Source organism: Anas platyrhynchos, chromosome 15 (assembly GCF_047663525.1).
Source record: "Anas platyrhynchos isolate ZD024472 breed Pekin duck chromosome 15, IASCAAS_PekinDuck_T2T, whole genome shotgun sequence".
Classification (NCBI taxonomy): domain Eukaryota; kingdom Metazoa; phylum Chordata; class Aves; order Anseriformes; family Anatidae; genus Anas; species Anas platyrhynchos.
This window is the reverse complement of record NC_092601.1, coordinates 19,031,286-19,048,960: the sequence shown is the minus strand read 5'-3', so window position 1 is coordinate 19,048,960 and position 17,675 is coordinate 19,031,286. Positions and strand designations below refer to the sequence as shown.

Genomic DNA, 17,675 nt, shown 5'->3' with positions numbered 1-17,675 from the left:
AATACTGTATTTCTGTGCCTTGTCATTTATGAAATCAGCTTGATACAAACATTACAGCAGGCAGCCTGTAGCTACTAGTGACTAAAATTGGTACTTGACTGTGAGAGAAGGGCAGCTAAGTAATGGCCATTTCTTTTCCTACTTCTGTTTCTCCGAAATTGACTGTCACTTCTAAGAAGTGTTTAGTTTTTCTGGAATCTCAGTAACCTCGTTCCCTAGTCCAAACCCTTATCAACTATTTCCAAAGCCAGACACTTGTATACTACAGAATTCACACAGCATACTGAAATGGCTGCTTATGCTTGCAGCTACTTTTTAAAATACCCTTGTTGAGGCATTTGGCAAAGGAAAAACAATCACTAAAATAGAAATGAATAGGTAATTTTTGAGTAAGACAGTAGACAAATTATAAATATTAAACATTTATTATTTTTCTCATCAGAAGGTTGCAAGATTCAATTCCAAACAATAGGGCAGGTTTGTTTGTTCTGTTGCTGCTGGAATTTTCTTTTAAGGGGAAAGAAAGAAGAATGAGACACTGGTGTAAAGATACTGCCAGAAGCAGTTCAAATGTAGATTAATTTCTTTCTTACCATTACAATTCCCATGCTGACCTGACAAGCTAAGTCTTACCCCGTTAAATAAAGTCTGCTTTACCAGTTTCTTGTACATCACTGAACAAGAAGCATGGTCCCTTTTCTTCTTCTTTCTCCTTTCCCCTACAAAAAGGGACCAAATATAATGACAGCCTTGTAGCAACAATAAAAGCCTGGAGAAAGCTAATAGGGTAACACTTCATAAAAGTTACACCTGAACAGAATGAAAATGAACAAAAATTAACTTTCATTATCAGCCGTGCACAGTGCAAAGAGGTATCCAGTAATGCAGCTCACCAACTTTATTTTTTTCAGCTTCCTGTCACAAATACAATTTACACATCCACAAAAAGGTGAAAGAGGGGAATAATGTAATCCAAGAACACTTTACTTTCAGTTTTAAACTAAGGAAGGTGAGCTTTTAAACAGGAATTACTGACATAAAAAAGTCTGTCATTAAGAGATATCCAGGAATGGGAAGTGAGTCTTGCCTCATAACAATTGCTCACAATGGGCCAAAAAAAATTGTTAAAACTACCAAAAGCCAACAGGAGAGTCAACATGAGCAGCACCAGTCGTTTTCTTTACTGGCACTGCTTACACAGATGAGCAGACTGGACTTGGCACATGCAGAGTCCCATCATTTCTGTGATCTTGTCTCAAGCAGAAGGCAGTAGCTGTGGCTTCTGGGCCCACGGCTTCCTTCGAGCAAGTACATTAGAAGGCGATATCTGCAAGACCTAAAAGAAAAAGAAAGGGTGGGGGTGTGGGAGGAGAAACAACCGTTTATACCTATACCACGCATATTTCACTATTAAGATAGATGCAGAAAGGATGCTTTGAGGTTTGTTTTGGTTTTAAAACAAATACTAAAGATTTGGTGTCAGGAAAAGAAATTAGCAATCAAGTTGATCTGCAATTTTTAACTTTTTTTCGTAGCAATTCAGCAGTTGATTTGAATAAGCCAATCTGAAGGAGCACTGAGGTTATCTGTGGCAGAAAGAGCAACACAGACTGTTGACAGAAGTAAGAGTCTGCTCATGGAATTAAGAAGAGAAAGCTGGGACAAGTACCATTAATGAGGGCAATGAGTTCACACTGGATAAAGAAAAAGTGCTTTAGACTGAGGCATGCCCAGGCATTACATATTTGATTGAGATTTGCTTTTTCTGACTTCTAAGATACGCTGCACCATTTAAGCTCAGTTCACAATATTGCCCTAAATACTTCTTTAATCACAGCAAAGAATAATGCTGCAGGTCCCAGGGATGCTGGCTACTATGAGTAGGTGAATTTGTCGTGCTTAGCTCCTCTAGAAATAAGTCCCTTCATAGCAATCAGAAAACAAAGGAAAATTGTGCATTTCTGTAATGCAATACTGACAAAGTTGTAGGATTCAGGTCAGCTGAAGCTACCACAAGCTAGCATCTCTGTTACAGCAACAGCAATGGGATATTGCAGATCTCGCTTTATCAGCTTTAAAACCAAAGGAACATCTAAGAGTTAATAACTTCAGGGGAAATTTCTTCTCCCAGGTTGGAACACTTAAGCCTTAGATGGATGTAATGGGGACAGTGCAGAAGACTGGACTAAGTAGCAGAAAATTATTTTTATGTTGTCAGGACACCGTGATTTTATATACTGTGTGCCCATATGGTACTTTACGTTCATAGGATTTGTAATCCTTTCAATTAGCACTGATAGTATAAAGCAGGCAGTTATTTAAAGTAACCCATCCGGCATCTTTCAGTATAAAAATTCGAACTCCCCTGTACTGAACAGGCTTGAGTTAGGCAATTTAGATGCCTATACAAACCCTCAGAAGACAGTGGAGTAACGGTCCTTTGTCACCACCTAGGAGGTGTTCACAGCCCCAGAGAATCAGAACCCATTCCAGCTACAGGATACTTCTATGATACATCTGATGGATATAGTCCCTGTCTTTCCATGTAAGATTTCATTGTGAAGAGTCAACTTCTAGATCTTGGAGAGCATTACCCAGGTTACTGCTGTCTTTTGAGGCCCAGCAGATGCAGTAGTGCTGCATTAGTTGTTCAAACAGTTCCTTTTCATCTAGGAATTCAAGTTCTTCTATTCTGTGGGAACAAAAAACCTCTGATTTAAACTGGAGTCTCAGGGGAGTTTTTAATGTACACTTCTTCACCCCAGAGAATTGAAAGGCATAGCCAATACAGCAGTTATCTTTACAGTAAAATAAACATATTTGTTCATAATGAAGATACCACCACTGCTAGGCTTTGTTGTCAATGTATGAAACAATGAGACGTTTTTAATTTCTAATCCCAGGAATTTAATGTTCCAGGATTAATCTGTATGATTTCTCTGGAATACTAGCGTTTCTCTTCTAACCCCTTATACTACATGTATCTGGTTTTGCTGGATTTATGTAGATGGTATTTACAGACTAATGGAATGAGATTCATCTTTAGCAAAGGATAACAGCTAACAGTTGAAGATAGTATTTTCTCCACACAATCACAACAAGCCCATATTATGTCTTGGTGAGTGATGGGTACACCAATGCAGTTCCTAACAACTCTCCCACATGAGCTCATGACAAAACACAAACCAAATGGTACATATAAGATGTGAGGATTTTTTTCTCCCTAAAATGGTCCCTACCAAGGATTCTTCATCTTTTAATGTTTTCCACTTCACCAAACCAAGAAAACCTCTCCCAAGCTGTCCTTGCTTTAAAGAGTTTAACATGGCGTGCTCCTCTCTGTGTCACTGTAGATTAGCCTAGCATCATAATTCCTATTTAAACAAGCTATGATTTTCAGTTTTACCTGTTCAGTTCCATAATTTGAGAAATCCTTTTATGTAAATATTTATTTTGACCAAGGGGAGTTGCTTAGCTAATTCAAACAACAGGTAATGAACTGCTCATAGCAATTCACATTTCACATTACATACCTAAAATGTTACTCACTAAAAAAAATCCCCCTTTTTAGCATTTTTTTAATGCAAGAAAATAACAAAATCAATGCAGACTACTGACCAGTGCAAGCAGCCTTTACTTATACCCACTCTGTACTCAGCCATGTACAGACCCAGCAATCTAGCTCATGAACATGATATGAAAAGGAAGGAAGAACAAAACTGGCCATTTTCCACCCACTTGTAGCAGAAAAAAAACAAATGGTAAGTAATCTTACGTAGGCCTACAAGACTGGAGCAAACACATGGATGTCATCTCCGCCTTGGGGACATGAAAAGTGGATGCCTGTTCCGAATGTATCCTAGGACTCCGCCTCACCCATCTGGTGTTGTGGAGGCTGGATGTTCACAAGAAACATCCTGGGTACTGTAAAAACACAGCACTTCTGTAGCATCTTTTATCTGCAAATTTCTGTCATGAGATGCTTTATACCTCACCGAAATAAATCATTACCACTGGCAGTCTACTCCTTACAGAGATAACCCTCTGGATTATTTGTGTTGCTCTAGGCGTTATCCATAAGGCTCTGCAGAAACCTCAGACTCGGACACGTTCTGCCTAGCTAGCTAGCATCTGCACACAGCTACCCTCTGATATATGAGGGGATCCCATACTACTTATTGACATAAAGTATTTTGGAAATGGCATGTGAAGATGACTTTTGGCTGCAAGCGAGCTATCAGCAATACCTTTTGACGTCAGCCTGTGGCAAAGAGCTGTACACTTTCATCATATCAATGGCATGTGCATTTTCCCAGCCATTTAACAGCAATCGTTCCCTCTGTAAAATAAACAAGGAGGACAGTTTTTAGAAGATTCGAGGACATGATACCAGAAAAGTTTTTCCCCTTAAGGATTTTGTAGGGCAGCTACTCGACCTGTTCTTTGAAGAGCTGTTACAGCCTTTTCTAAGCATCTGCTGCTAACCTCTACTGAGAGGGCAGTGAGCTAGATAGAGCTGTGCTCTGATCTACTGCAGTTTTTGTACAATTGCAGAAGCTGAGTGGTTATCTAGCAACCATAACCTTAATAGCAGGGAATCACTGTAAAGCAGATGGAAAAGGGTTTCCTGCAGGTAGCAGCTGCCCCACCCCAAACCTGCTTCAGTCACTGCTCTGATCCTTATAGCATACACAGAACTTGCAGACAACGTAAATTTGTTATCAAATACACCCAGAGCTCTGTGCTCCATTACCTGAGCTTCTAAGGATCTGCAGACTTCCACTCCAGCCAGGTTACACTGTCGTCTCTGCAAGTTCTCAATCATGATCTGTCCAAACCGATCCGTCATATTCACCTCAGGTAGAGAATGAGACAAAAGTGTTCCCCCTTCCGAAAAGAATGTAATCGCAATGAAAAGCAATAACTTGGTTAAACTCTCTAATTGTCTGTCATAAAATGCACAGGATAACTTTAAAGTAGATTTCACATTCTTACACTAGGTCTCATTTCCCCCAGCCACAACCTCCTCAGCTATGTCATGTTTACCACTGAGTGCTGGTTTAATGATAACAATACTACTTCCCCTGTGGGTACAGGGACCACGCACTGAACACTAACTCTGCTTTAAGTTGTTCACAACCTGGTTTAACTCCCTAGCAGTAACTTACAATATGGAAGATCCTGTTACTAACTCCTACAGCTACCTAGTTCCCTCCAGGCAGCATTTTACTTGCACACAGAAAAGTTAAGTTCACGCTGATATGATTTTTGCTCCCCTTTGCCAAACACAAGAGAGGTGATTATCTAATGCTATGAACTCATCGCCAATATTCAGCATCATTTCATTTAGCTCTGACTTATCTAAACTAATATTCTATGGTTTCACCCACATACAGATTAAGCCTAGCTCTTTTGGTTCAATATAGTCCAGCAAATCACCTTTCAGAATAGTTGTATATTCATTACAATAAGATAACAGGTTGACAAGATACCACACATTAACACAGAACTTCAGCAGAACCTGTTGTCTATAGAAAAGAATATGGACAACTCATTTCACAAGCAGAACTCCCACTCCTGAGAACAATTTTTATGTCAATAATGCTGTTCAAGAAATGCCATTTTTGTTTTACCTGCTCATAATTTATAAACATCGCCACTGGAAAAGTGCTTGCTGCCCATTTTAAGAGATTTGCAGATTGTTGAGGTGTCATGTAAACCAGCACACACTCTGCTATCAGAAGCGTCGGCAAACTTTAAAACAAAAAACAAATCACTCCTAGCAAAAGAACAAGAATTATTGGCAAGTAATTTCATGCCCCCCACATTCTTAAAAGAGCTCCACTGTTATGAACTAGACATTTAAGACTGGATGAAATCACTTCATCAGTTTGACTAGAACTGGATTTTCCAGCAGCCAACAAATTAATCACAGGGGACTCCCCTGGTTCCAGAACTGAGATATTGAGAAACAATCTCTTTTAAGTGAACCATGCAATGAACACAGAAGAATGTGTATCCTGTAATCGATCTCCGAACTGTGATAGCAGGAAATGAAATGCATATTAAAAATCGTTTTGAAGAAGAACCATACCCTATAGACACAATCCATGCAATTTTAACAGATTAGCAAAATTAGGATTAAAGTACAAATAGAAAAAAAGAGTTTCTCTCTTCAAAAAAGTTTTAAGAACTGTAATTAGACAAATTTGTTTGATATTAGAAAAAAAAAGCTTCATGTGCTAACACCAATCAAAATGCAATCTGTAGTTTGCACTTTGTTTCCTTTTTTTCCATCCACAAGAAACAAACAAACAACAAAATAAAATAAAATCCGCACCACCAAAATAGACATCTATGGGAGTAATTTCTCTTGGAATTAGTATTTTCTTTTATTTGTTAAAATGAACAGGAAGAAGAAAAGTCACTAGAAGCAGGAGAAATTCCACAAGGAGCAGCAATACAGACAAGCAAGATAAGATTTCAGAAGATGAAAATGTAAAGATTTAAATGGCAGTTTGATGCATTCTGCTTTCCCATATGCTCTCTCCCACCCATCCAGATAGCCGCTATTTATATATATCTTATATTTGAAAGGTATGTCCATCATCTGCTTTAAAAACTTAAATCCTGGCCGTTTCAGAAGCCTAATGCTTGAACAATAAAATGCTAGACATTAGTTTCCAGAGTTAAGTTCTCAAAAGACTCCATAGCAATCCCTTTACCAAAAGGTCTAGGGAACAATATATGTTTTAAGCAGAGGCAATAGAAAATAATTACAAAGATAAAACTCTAAACAAAAAAAAAACATTGACAGAATAATTCTTTGTTTTTCCAGCTAAGCTCCTAGAAATCTTGACTCATGGCTGTAACAATAGGGCTGGAAGACCTAGGTACTGATCTAGGTAGTCCCATAAGTCATCTTTAAAAAAAAATACCACTGAATCAATAAAAACTCCACCCTTAAAAAAACAATTCATGATATTTTGATACATAGGTGATGAAAACACTGTTTGCAGGAGGGACTACAGAAGGAACAACTCTGCAGTAGTTCAGTTAGGCTGCATGAGGTGTCTGCACAATTCCTTCTGCTCAAAGGGCTCAGGAAAAGGTAACCATGGAAATAGCATAATGAGAACTGGATGCAGATACCGTATGCCCAAGCCTGACTTTACTCTCACCAGTCTGCTTCCATAAGCTCTCGTCAAAAAAAACAGTAACAATAAAGAAACCTTACTGTACGTCCAGGTTATGTTTCTTTAGCTTTTCCTCCAGATCTGATGAGAAACGAAGATCTGCTCCTACTATGGAATAACGACTGGAGTCTAGGCTGTGAGAATCTGCAAGTTCAAAATTTGGAAACCAACAGTTACAAATAAGAGGTATGCTGAGATTATAAATTAAAATATTCATCAACATATGAATACGAAGTGAAAGTTTGATCTATTATACCTAACAATTAACTGAAAACTCTTCTTTTAAAAACATTAATTTCCCTCATACCAGATTATTGTGGTTTTCAGCTTGTGTTATACGAGCATCAGACTCTGCCAAACACCTAATCTTCTACTCTGCAGCCACTACAATGCAGATAGGATAACCTATCCGTTACCATGGTTTCAAGGAATGCAGAGAGGAAAAAAGAATGAAGATTAAATGCAGGGGTTTTTGCTTTCTTTTTAGAGTCTTTTTAAATGACCCAATAGACTTTTTACTTCCTTCACTAATTTCTGAAAAACTAGACTAATAATGCTTCAAAAATTAACAAGAGATACATAAACTAACAACACATATGTTATATAACGTCTATGGGTATCACACATGTTTGGGGGCCAAAAAAGTTAGTTCAGACTTCTCGTATGGTCTAGCAATGGTATTACATGCGAGGAGTCAAATTAGAAAAGATATTCTGAGATGTAAACGTTCAGCCCAGGATACAGCAGTGAGCAAGCTTCGATAAAGGTTTCCCAACACGAAGGGGGAAATAATAGTAAAGCCAGAAGACGCTTGCTATACTAGCAAAGCTGTAAGGAAGCCAGTAGCAACACGAGTATCTTGCTGTCGGTAATTGTGACAACCAGTTGCAATCAACCCAACTATATAAACCCAGCCCGCAGGAAAGCACTTCACAAGTCCAGTATCTAACCCACTCCTAAAGAAGCAAGGTTCTGTAGGAATGTGATAGATTGCTCCTTCATGTTTTAGCTTTAACTCAAGAGCTGTACTACCGGAGTGAAGATGTGAGGACAGAATAGCCAGCCACTTTTCCTTCCTGCTGTTCGGATGTCCAAGCAAACAGTAAAATAAGTAAGCTAAACAGTAGGGAGAGAAACAACACCAAAAAACAACAAGAACAGAGTTTGAAGCGGTCTTGTAACGGACAGCCAACATCCATCTGCAGAAGCTGTCACTTGCTCTGGCACAGCTCTGCCTGGGAACCTGTGGCAGAGACACAGCTCTCAAATGGCACTACAGGAACAGATGTCAAGAGCTGGGTGAAAGAGAAATCGAGTGGCTGAAGAGACAGAGTGAAAAAGGTTTTCCATCTTGGGAGAGGAAAAATATGGAAGAAAAAAAACAAAAAGCATTTCATTGAATTAAACAGTACTTCAAACATTCTAGAAGGAACTCCATTTAGTTTTCGAGAGACCAACTCTGAAAAGGCTCTAGAAAGCCACAATAACCATTTTTCTAGCAACATTTCCAAGCCAGCACAGAGATCTGAATGGTGCATGCATAGTTACGGAGAAGGAAAGTTATGCAGCAAGTGGTTCAACATTTTCAGCAAAGGCTTTTTTCTATGTGTGTGCTCTGTAATAGCGTTACTGCTTCCCACACCCTTCTCTTTAAGTTATGGTACCAAGACCATGATAACGGCACCCAAAAAACCTCACCACACACAGGAAAGTACTCAGATAGTGATTTGTTTGCTGACCAGAGATACAGCAAAGTAAGCGTCAAGCCATCACCATTAGTATGAAATTAACGCCATCTTCTTGTCCAGCTGCACTGATGTGGACCTGCTGGTACATTAAACATGACCAGAAACACACCGCAAAAGTCTTCAACTGACCCAGCAGTGGATGTACTACAAACATCTCACCAGAGGTAGAAATAAACATCCGTTGCTCATACCATGAGTATAAGCTTCTGTAACCAAAGAACAGGAAAGAGCAAAGCCTCTCAAATTGTAGGTTAAAACTGTCCTTTACAGTGGTTCAAAATCCAGCAAAATTACTAACATTGTTTTTAACATGCCTGTATATACCACGAACCACAGGATTTCAGCTATGCCGTCACAGGGCAGAAGAAGGGATGGCCAAAGTAAGCTGGCTGATCCTCAGTGCTAAGCAAACGTTTACTTGTTCTTGGAGATGTGAGCTGGGGGCAAGAGAAAACAAACAGCCACCTAACCATAGCCTGGTGATTTCAAGTTATCTACAGGAAGAAAAAAAAAAAAAAAAAAAACAAAACACAAAAGCTTTCCTCAAGGGTTATTTGGCTCAGTGGACATATTCTTTAAACCTTAAATCAGAGTATACTCCATGCTTGGCTAAGTCTTTAAGAACGCACAGGACTCTCAGCAGCAGAAATTTATAAAAAGTGAAGAAAGCTGATGAGGAACGGATTCTCTTCTTCTCTTCAAAAGTGTTTTACTCCAAATGCAATCACTTTTCTTCTGTTTCCAGTATCTGGGCTGCCTAGTTCTTCTCTGGTCCATTCAAACAGAACATACTTGTTTCTCCACACATTTCCCTGCCAACTTCCCTCAACTCTCCATTGATGGCTGTTGGCAAACACAACCACAGATGAAAACCGAGGCAGAGCTGCACACACATCATACAAAAGTTGATACAATTGCTAAAAATTGTTCATTTGAAACACATCTGACAGCACCTCATTAAAAATCTCCATAATTCATGTATGTCAACATTTATGATCAATACTTTTGGAGGAAATCTTTTTGGAGGAAGGATAAGAAATTTGCACAAGTCTATTTCAAAATGCAAAAAGAGAGGTGGAAAAAAAAAAACATTTGAGGAAAAAGTTTCAGCCAAGCCTTTTCTAAAATTCCACGTAAGATTTTCTACCAGCTTCTACCTTTGGCCTATAAATGGCACAACAAATATCCCTTATATATAAGTCAGAGATGAAGAGATCAAATTCAACTATGCAAAATTCTTCAGCATTTTAAAATCGAACTGGGAACTGCTCCAGCATTTCACACCCAGATAGCAGACACCCGCTTATTGCGAGGCAATGAAAGCTGATGATAGCTGGAATTGCTGCTGTTCCCAGCCTGGAGGCCAAAAGTCGGAGCATGGTCATAAATGCCCCAGAAAATAACGTGATCCTACTTCACGGTCATTGGCATCAATTTCTACTTCAGCATATGGCTTGATGCTCTAAATATGAACATTTGCAGATATGCTGCTACCCTGACCAAGTAGCGTTGGTGCAAATTTATGTTACAATAACTGCCTACCTACAGAGCAGCTGAAAGAGGAAAAAAAACACACTTCAGCAGTACAGTCATGTGGTCGTCACTGATTTTTTTCTTATGAGCAAGAAGTTTCTTTTTAAGTGAATCAAACTTTTGGTGTTTAAAAGAAAGACATTTTTCTTACTGTAACCTCACTCCTCTGAAGGCACCTCCCACAGCGAGCTCCCTGCAGATACGGGAGATAAAACTCCCCCCACCACTGGAATCCAGCCCATCAGTCCAACACGGGCTCCTCTCAGCCTCTGGGCATACTCCTATTAACTGTGCCTCACGCACAACACATTTGGCTCTGACCATACCAATTGCAAGTATATTTTCTGTGATTTTTGCAATGAAAGTAACAAAACAAGTGGTTTGAATTAGATGTCACTACAGCTATTGAACAGTAGCACGATGTGCTTATATTTACCTTTTGACCTCACTACAATAAAGTTGCCCTTTACAGAAACATGCTACCAGCAAATAAATGTCCTGTTTTATGGTGGCCCTCAGACACTCACTCCCTATCTTAATTTGCCTACTGAAGCAGCATTATAGAATCACAGGAGCACAAAGCACTTACGATGCAAGAATTCAGTTTACTTTCCGTAATCTTTTCTCAGATTACTCTCAAATAACTTTTCCTGAAGATTTTTCTAAGAGACAGCATGCAGGATACCATTCAATCAAACAGCTTTCCTCACGTTCATTTTGATGCTAAGGTATCTCTGCAGCTTTACAACAAACTGTTCTGTGGAATCACAAGCACGAATGACACACTGTTTCACTTAGGTTGTTTGTAACTACAATGTCACAAGAGGGTATGTATCAAAACACAAAGAAATGTAGCCTGTCCTGCAAGAGCAGGATCATCCTCAACACAAGGCATGCAAATCACCAAGACAGCAACACCCCTGATGTTTGCGTTGGGTCACAAGCGAAGCTGGACATGTAGGAAAACGCAAGTTAAAACAATCAACTCCCAGGCTGGACAAGACAGGGTTCAGAAAGTTTGAGCGACACAAAGGTAATAGTTCACTGAAACATAATTGGCACCTGCAAGGCAGCAAAATGTGGAGTACTAACTTCCTGACACTCACAACAGCATCATAAACCAGATAGAATCACTGAACTTTGAAAACAATTTAACCTGATACTGCCACAGCAATGTCAAATTACTGCACAAATTCACTGCTTTCCCCCGGAGATCTGACATTCCCTCAGAAACGGCAAAGCTGTTCAATGACAAGTGTCATCTTGTTGCATTCAAGGGCAGAGGCAACAAGTATCTATCCCTGAATTGCAAGCCTTGCTGCCACTTCTTTGTAAAAACATCAAGGAGAGAACAAATGTTGCCCTGAAGCCAAAAAAGCACTAGGCTCCATGAAATGAAAACGTTTAGCGAGAGGGGAAAAGCAGTAAGAACAAGAGTCATGTCAATGGATATTACAGCAACTCAAGAAATGAATTCCAAAGCTTCTGAAATTATTCCTTGTGCACAAGAGACAGTGGTATGGATCTGATTTACAAGGGAAAAGGGAAAAAAAAAAGAAAGAAAAAAAGAACCAAACACCAAACCCAAGTTTCCAAACTCCTGAGCAATTTCACCAGCTGAAGTGCTGCTTCATTAAGCCCTGTTTGCCCATCACAACCATCCTGACAGTTACGACTCCCAGAACACAGACTTATTCTAACAGCCGTATAAGGTCACACTTTGTCAAGTTCCTTTAGAGCTGTAAAAAAGCTTTAGGACCAGTCAAGATTCATCTGACTGATTTGTCTGCTCATTCTACACCCTCTTCTGGTGTTAGTTCCATGTGAAGTAGTTCCATTAATGTCTCCTTGAGTGAAATCCCTGTGGGAACTCTTAATCTCATCTGTGGTTCCTGAGTGCCAGTCCAAGCTGGCATTCCACAGAAGACTTTCACCATCTCCAAATATATGCAGATGCTGTGCTACAACCCAAAGGTCACACCATGGTAGCACCTCCACCAACCTGATTACACCAAAATTCCTACTCTAAAGCATTTAATGCCCAGCACTGCGAAAGAACAAGAACAACTTTAGAGAAATAAGCCACTCCAGTAGGTTCACAACTGCAGTGACCTGTTAATTAGAAGCTTCTGATTGCAATACCCTGCTGCAACTTGGTAACTTAGCAGTAGTTTTGCTGTATGAGAGGCATCTACAGAGCTATTCAGTAACACAAATGCTATCAAACCTTTCTGATTAACTTTGTATTAACGCCTTTTTAAGAGTACTTATGCAGCATATCTCATTGTATCACACACTTAAGAGGTCTCCCACCGAAATACAATGGTACTTAGAAGCCCTTTTTCTGAGATGGTGCATTGGGCTTTCATCTTTTGAAACCTGAATGAACAACAGAGAATCCTAATATTTAAATGACATCTGAAGTTTTGGTAAGTTACAACTCTCTAATATGCAGCAATAAAATGTTCATGGTATGCATAAATATGCAGTTTAGTCAGCATGTGGCAGTGCTCTTGATCAAAGTTCAAGCACTAAACAAGCCTTGGGGTGAGCACCTACAGCGTGCCACTGGCAGCATGAGCACAACTTCTCACTCTCTCTCTTTAGAGGGCTCCTTCAAGCCCTCCAGCCTCTCAGCTAGGGCTGTGCCTATTAAAAGCACTTGTACATTTCACCATAACAGGAAACACGAGACTGCTAGCTCTGTTTTAGAGTGACACCTGCTAATGTAAACTAGCTGGCATTATAGATGCAGCTAATTACTGCTCCTCCTAAGTGGTCCAAAAGAAGCTACAGTGCAGTATCTGCAATTTGGGCACTGAAAACACAACTCAACAGAATCTATTTTTTTTCCCACAAATTTAAATTATAATCTTGACACAAACCTAATGTGGCTGTAAGCCAAGACAGTAGAAGGATATAACACCAGCTGAGTGTAATATCCTCTTATTTAAATACCGAAGTATAACAAGTGGGACTGGCTCCTGCAAATTGACTTTGTAGGCTGTATTACTTCTGTGAAGACTGCTAAATGTAAAGACTTGTGCTCTTATCAAGATGGAAAACACGAGGAAAGCACTGAGATATTTTAATCAAGTATATCTGGCCATCAGTAGCATTCTTCCTTTTCCATGACAGGCAAGAAAATGTAACTTAAGCGACATATAAGAGAGAGAAAAAAAAAAAAAAAAGCAAAACTTTCCGGCAGAATAAAACCTTTTCAAGAGAAGACATTTCTAACATGACACAGAGCAAATGGGCAGGATTCTATAAGAAAAGAAAAAAGCCTCTTTTCCCTCCCAATTCTCTGTCCAAACAGCATTTCAAGCATTAAAAGCCTGCCCACATATCAGAACAAAGTGATCAGAAAAGTTTTTAAAGTGCTGCAGTACATTGCTGACTTATTTTAAGGATGACTCACCTATTAGAAGAGAGTCCCCTGAATGGGATTCTATAATTGGTTTTGACAGGGGAGGTTTTGATCTGTGGGAAGAAGGAAGAAGCATCTCTGAGCAGTTAGGCTTGTTTAACTCTGCTTCCAATTTTTTTTTTATATATTTTTTTTAAACACGTGTTAAAAAAAACAGACAAGAGAATACCTCTGCCCTCTACTGGAAATAAAAATGCCTGCAGGTTGGACTTGCAGTTGCGTTTTATAACCAACAACTCTTACAGTTCTGAGGTACTCTTTCAAGAGAAATCCAGACACTCAAAGTATCTCCACAAGCTCTAATTTATTCATTCAAACAGAGTATTCATGCACAATACCAGCTATCCTATCTAACTGAACATGCAAGCCTGAAAATTTACTATGTATTCAGTATTAATAGGAGAGACTTAATAGCCTGTAATCATCCTGAGGTTTGCCCTGCCCCACTACATTTAACACAATTAAGAATGAAGTCTGTTTGCCTTCCTAAAGTTTCCACTGAGCAACTTCTCCAAATTGAAACGGTAGTAGAGCAGTCTCACGTACGACTTGTCTGCACAATCAAACCTTTATTCTAAACCCTGGAGTGTGAAGAGTTCCTCGGAAGAGAGGTGAAATAATTAAAATGTATAGCTTCCAATTCATGACATTTGGCTAAATTATAACCAGTTTCACATTGGTAAATGTGAGCATTATACTTACTTGATATTATGTATTTTTCTTGCAACTATCATTGGGAAATCCACTTCAAAATATTTTCTAGGGAGAAGATTTTCATCCTGAGAATTGGAGTAATACCATAGAATTAGGGCCACTCACATTTCACATGCACACGATAAAAGGTTACAGGACAAGGAAAGTGAAATCCTAGCCTTAAAGAGGACAGCAAAACATTTAAGTTCATGCTCCGTTCCCTGGAAGTCCTCTAGAGGTCAGCTTGATGTCACATGCTTTTGGGTGAAAACGGCATCTCCTCACCAGTTGCAGTTTAAAGATACCTAAACTAATTCTAAGCTGAAAACTGAGGCAAACTAGCCAGGGCAGTCTGCAGACACACACACCTCCACATTGTGCTGCAGAATGCAGCACTGATAAGCCCTCACAGAAGTGCTTCAAATATCCACACAAATCTTTGAACTCAGCTGAGTTCATTACTCTCAGCTATCGCTTACCTTTAATCTCCAGAAGAGGGTATCCATGCCAGCACCAAGATTCACAATTTGACAGTTGCATTCTGTTTTCTTTAGAAAGGCCTTAAGCAGATAACTGACCCCATGAACACGAGCATAATAACCTGTTAAAAATATATATTTATATATATATTTTACAAAATAAACATATATTTTAACTACTATTTTAATATAATACTGGATGCTTAACACTGAGATTTTTAGGTAACTTTAGAAACTGTTCTCTTTTTTTTTTCTTTCTTTTTCCTCCAAAAAAGGTGTTTCTTGTGAAGAATAATACACTCTTTAAAATACCTGAGGGGTTCGTTTTTTCCCCCCTACTAACTAAATCAGATGCATAGAAAAAATGTAATTCCTTGGGTAAAGGAATAACAGACCAAATGTATTCAAGCTGTTGTGCACACTTAACTTTTGCAGAGGCCAGAGCTGACACACGCTGCTGTCCTGGGTCAAGTCAATATTTTTGATTGCTTTGTACAGCCTGTTGCACATTAATTAAGAGATGCTCCATTCAGAATAGGGAAAGCAAAAGATAAGAACTTTGATTAAAAGAAAAATGACTGTAAGGTCAGGCACTGCATGCAATTTTACTGTGCAGGGTACTTGTCCTATTCTTTTATGTATATCATGCACTCCACGCATGCAATATATGGAAATTTAGTTTGATGCTCTTCAAGGCCAGATAAAAATACGTTTGTATCATCTCTGTGTTTATATGGCCACTTGCCTCTATTGATTTCAGGTGCTTTTCTTTCTTTGGCTTGTCTCACAAAACACTGGATGTAGGGGTCCTCCCAGTAGCCAACACTTACAGCAAACCTGTCCAATAAAGAAAAAAAAAAAGAAAAAAACATTTCCATTAAGAAGTTACTGGACGCCAAGTTAAAACATTTCGGCTGGTGCCACATTAAACAAGCCACTTTACCTTTACCCTGATGGACTCCCACGGGCGACCCCCAAACCTCGAGCGGTTCCTCGGTGCGGCCCCAACAACCGGGCCCCGCCTGGCTGGAGTCCCCCAGCCCTCAGGTACCCCCGCCCCTTCCTACCCCGCTGCCGTTCACCCGGGGGTGTCACCACCGTGACACCGGGGGCCGCCCTCAGCCGAGCTCAGCACCCCGGGGGGCTCCCCCCGCAGCGAGGGGCGCGGCCAGGCCCAGCGCCGAGCCCCCGTAGGGTGCGGCCCAGGCCCTGCCTCACCCCCGGGACGGCTCTGGGGGGCTCCGAGCGGCCCCGTTCCACCCCCTCATGCCCCGCACCCCCCGTCCCGGCCCGCCCCGTACCTCTTACAGACGGACGCGTCCTCACAGGTGCCCCGGACGGCCTCGTCCGCCTCGTCGGGGCCGGCGGCGGGGAGGGGGCCGCGGGCAGCGGCCGCCATGGAGGGCTCGAGGCGAGGCGAGGCGGGCCCCCCCCTGCCGGCCCCTGCCGCCGCCGCCGCCCGGTGCGGCCCGCCCCCCGCCGCCTCTCATTGGTCGGCTCCGCAGAGCGGCACGCCCGAGCTCGGGGAGCCCAGCTACGATTGGCCTACGGCCGCGTCCATTTCCAGTGCACCCAATGGGAGAGCGCGGGCTGCTCGGCCCCGCCCAGGAAGTGGCTGCGTGCCTCAAGGGAAGCCGGGAGTTGTAGTCTTTGCGAGCGTGGGGGGGGGGCGTGGCGGCCATCCGGGCTCCGGGGCTGTCCCGGTGCCGGGGTGGGGGGGGCGGGACCGGAAGTGGCGGCGGGTTCCGGTGTGGGCGGGGCGGGGCGGGGCGGGCGGCGCCGCGAGCAGGGCGGAGGAGGCCGGGGCCGGGGCCGGGGCCGGGCGGCGGCGGCGGCGGAGCGCGGTGAGGGGCCCGGGGGGGCCGGGGCGGCCGCCGCCATGAAGAAGCAATTCAACCGCATGAAGCAGCTGGCCAACCAGACCGTGGGCAGGTGGGCACCGGGGGGCACCGGGGGGGTTGCTGGGCACCGGGGGGCGCGCCGGGGGGCTCGGATCGGCCGGGCCGGGCCGCGCGGGGCCGCCCCGCTGAGGGCAGCGCCGGGTCGCGGCCGCGGCTGGGCCCCGCCGAGGGGCAGCGGGCACCGGGCGGGCTGCGGAGGGGCCCGAGCGGGGCCTGGCGGGGAGGGGAGGGCTGGGCTGGGGGGGGACCGGGGTCAGGACCGGGCCCGGGGCTGCCTCTCGGCTGGGCTCGCTGCCGGCCGCCCGCCCCTGCGCTTCCTCCCTGCCCTTCGTGACTTTCGCTTCCTTTGTTCCCGCTGCTCACGGGGCTGTTTCGATCCGCGCCGAGGGGGCCGCGGGGGGGGACGAAAATACCCGAGGTCCCGTCAGAGCGGCTGCCGCCAGCCTCGGGACGGCGGGGCCCCGGGAAGCCTTCGGGAGCAGAGCCGGGCGCGGGCATGGTCGCGCTGAGCTGCAGCTCCTCGGTGTGCCGAAAAGGCAAATGGGGCTTTCCCCGGGTAGAGCAGGGCTCTGGAGTTATTCTTCAGGCCTCCAGAAACTTCTCAGATTGTAAGGAAAACTTAATCCCAAAGCGTATGCGTTCAGGGTATTCGAGTTCATGCTTTCACATCTCTCCTCCAGTAATCCATTTAATAC

At 42.5% G+C, this 17,675-nt stretch overlaps 2 protein-coding genes across 7 annotated transcripts in view; one reads left to right on the top strand and one right to left on the bottom strand.

Annotated features, from left to right (window-relative positions):
• Positions 1-875: 875 nt before the first annotated feature.
• LCMT1 (leucine carboxyl methyltransferase 1) lies at positions 876-16,555 on the bottom strand. 2 transcript variants are annotated; one of them, XM_027469085.3, is made up of 11 exons: positions 16,381-16,554; positions 15,825-15,916; positions 15,080-15,201; positions 14,610-14,686; positions 13,899-13,960; positions 7,238-7,340; positions 5,634-5,754; positions 4,754-4,855; positions 4,248-4,339; positions 2,595-2,692; positions 876-1,336 (listed from the first exon to the last, which is right to left on the bottom strand). In XM_027469085.3, the coding sequence occupies exons 1-11, from the start codon at positions 16,476-16,478 to the stop codon at positions 1,314-1,316; spliced, it is 990 nt and encodes a 329-aa protein (XP_027324886.1). In that variant the 5' UTR covers positions 16,479-16,554; the 3' UTR covers positions 876-1,313. The 2 variants fall into 2 exon arrangements, with proteins under 2 accessions (XP_027324886.1, XP_071879781.1); XM_072023680.1 differs by lacking the exons at positions 876-1,336; positions 2,595-2,692 and adding an exon at positions 3,772-3,924 and having other exon boundaries at positions 16,381-16,555.
• A 294-nt stretch (positions 16,556-16,849) lies between these two features.
• The window catches only part of ARHGAP17 (Rho GTPase activating protein 17), a 41,514-nt gene continuing 40,688 nt past the window's right edge, over positions 16,850-17,675 (top strand). For all 5 annotated transcript variants that reach the window (XM_027468746.3, XM_027468742.3, XM_027468743.3 and 2 more), the window contains exon 1: positions 16,850-17,011. In XM_027468746.3, coding sequence (XP_027324547.1) covers positions 16,959-17,011 — 53 coding nt within the window. In that variant the 5' untranslated portion in view covers positions 16,850-16,958. The remainder of the gene's footprint in view (positions 17,012-17,675) is intronic.

Coding starts and splice junctions, on each gene's coding strand:
- LCMT1 (XM_027469085.3), bottom strand. CDS start 16,478: ATGGCGGCCGCTGCCCGCGGCCCCCTCCCCGCCGCCGGCCCCGACGAG. Junction 15,202..15,824: donor AGCACCTGAAATCAATAGAG/GCAAGTGGCCAT, acceptor TATTTTTAACAG/GTTATTATGCTCGTGTTCAT. Junction 4,856..5,633: donor TGTTTATAAATTATGAGCAG/GTAAAACAAAAA, acceptor TCTCTACCTGAG/GTGAATATGACGGATCGGTT.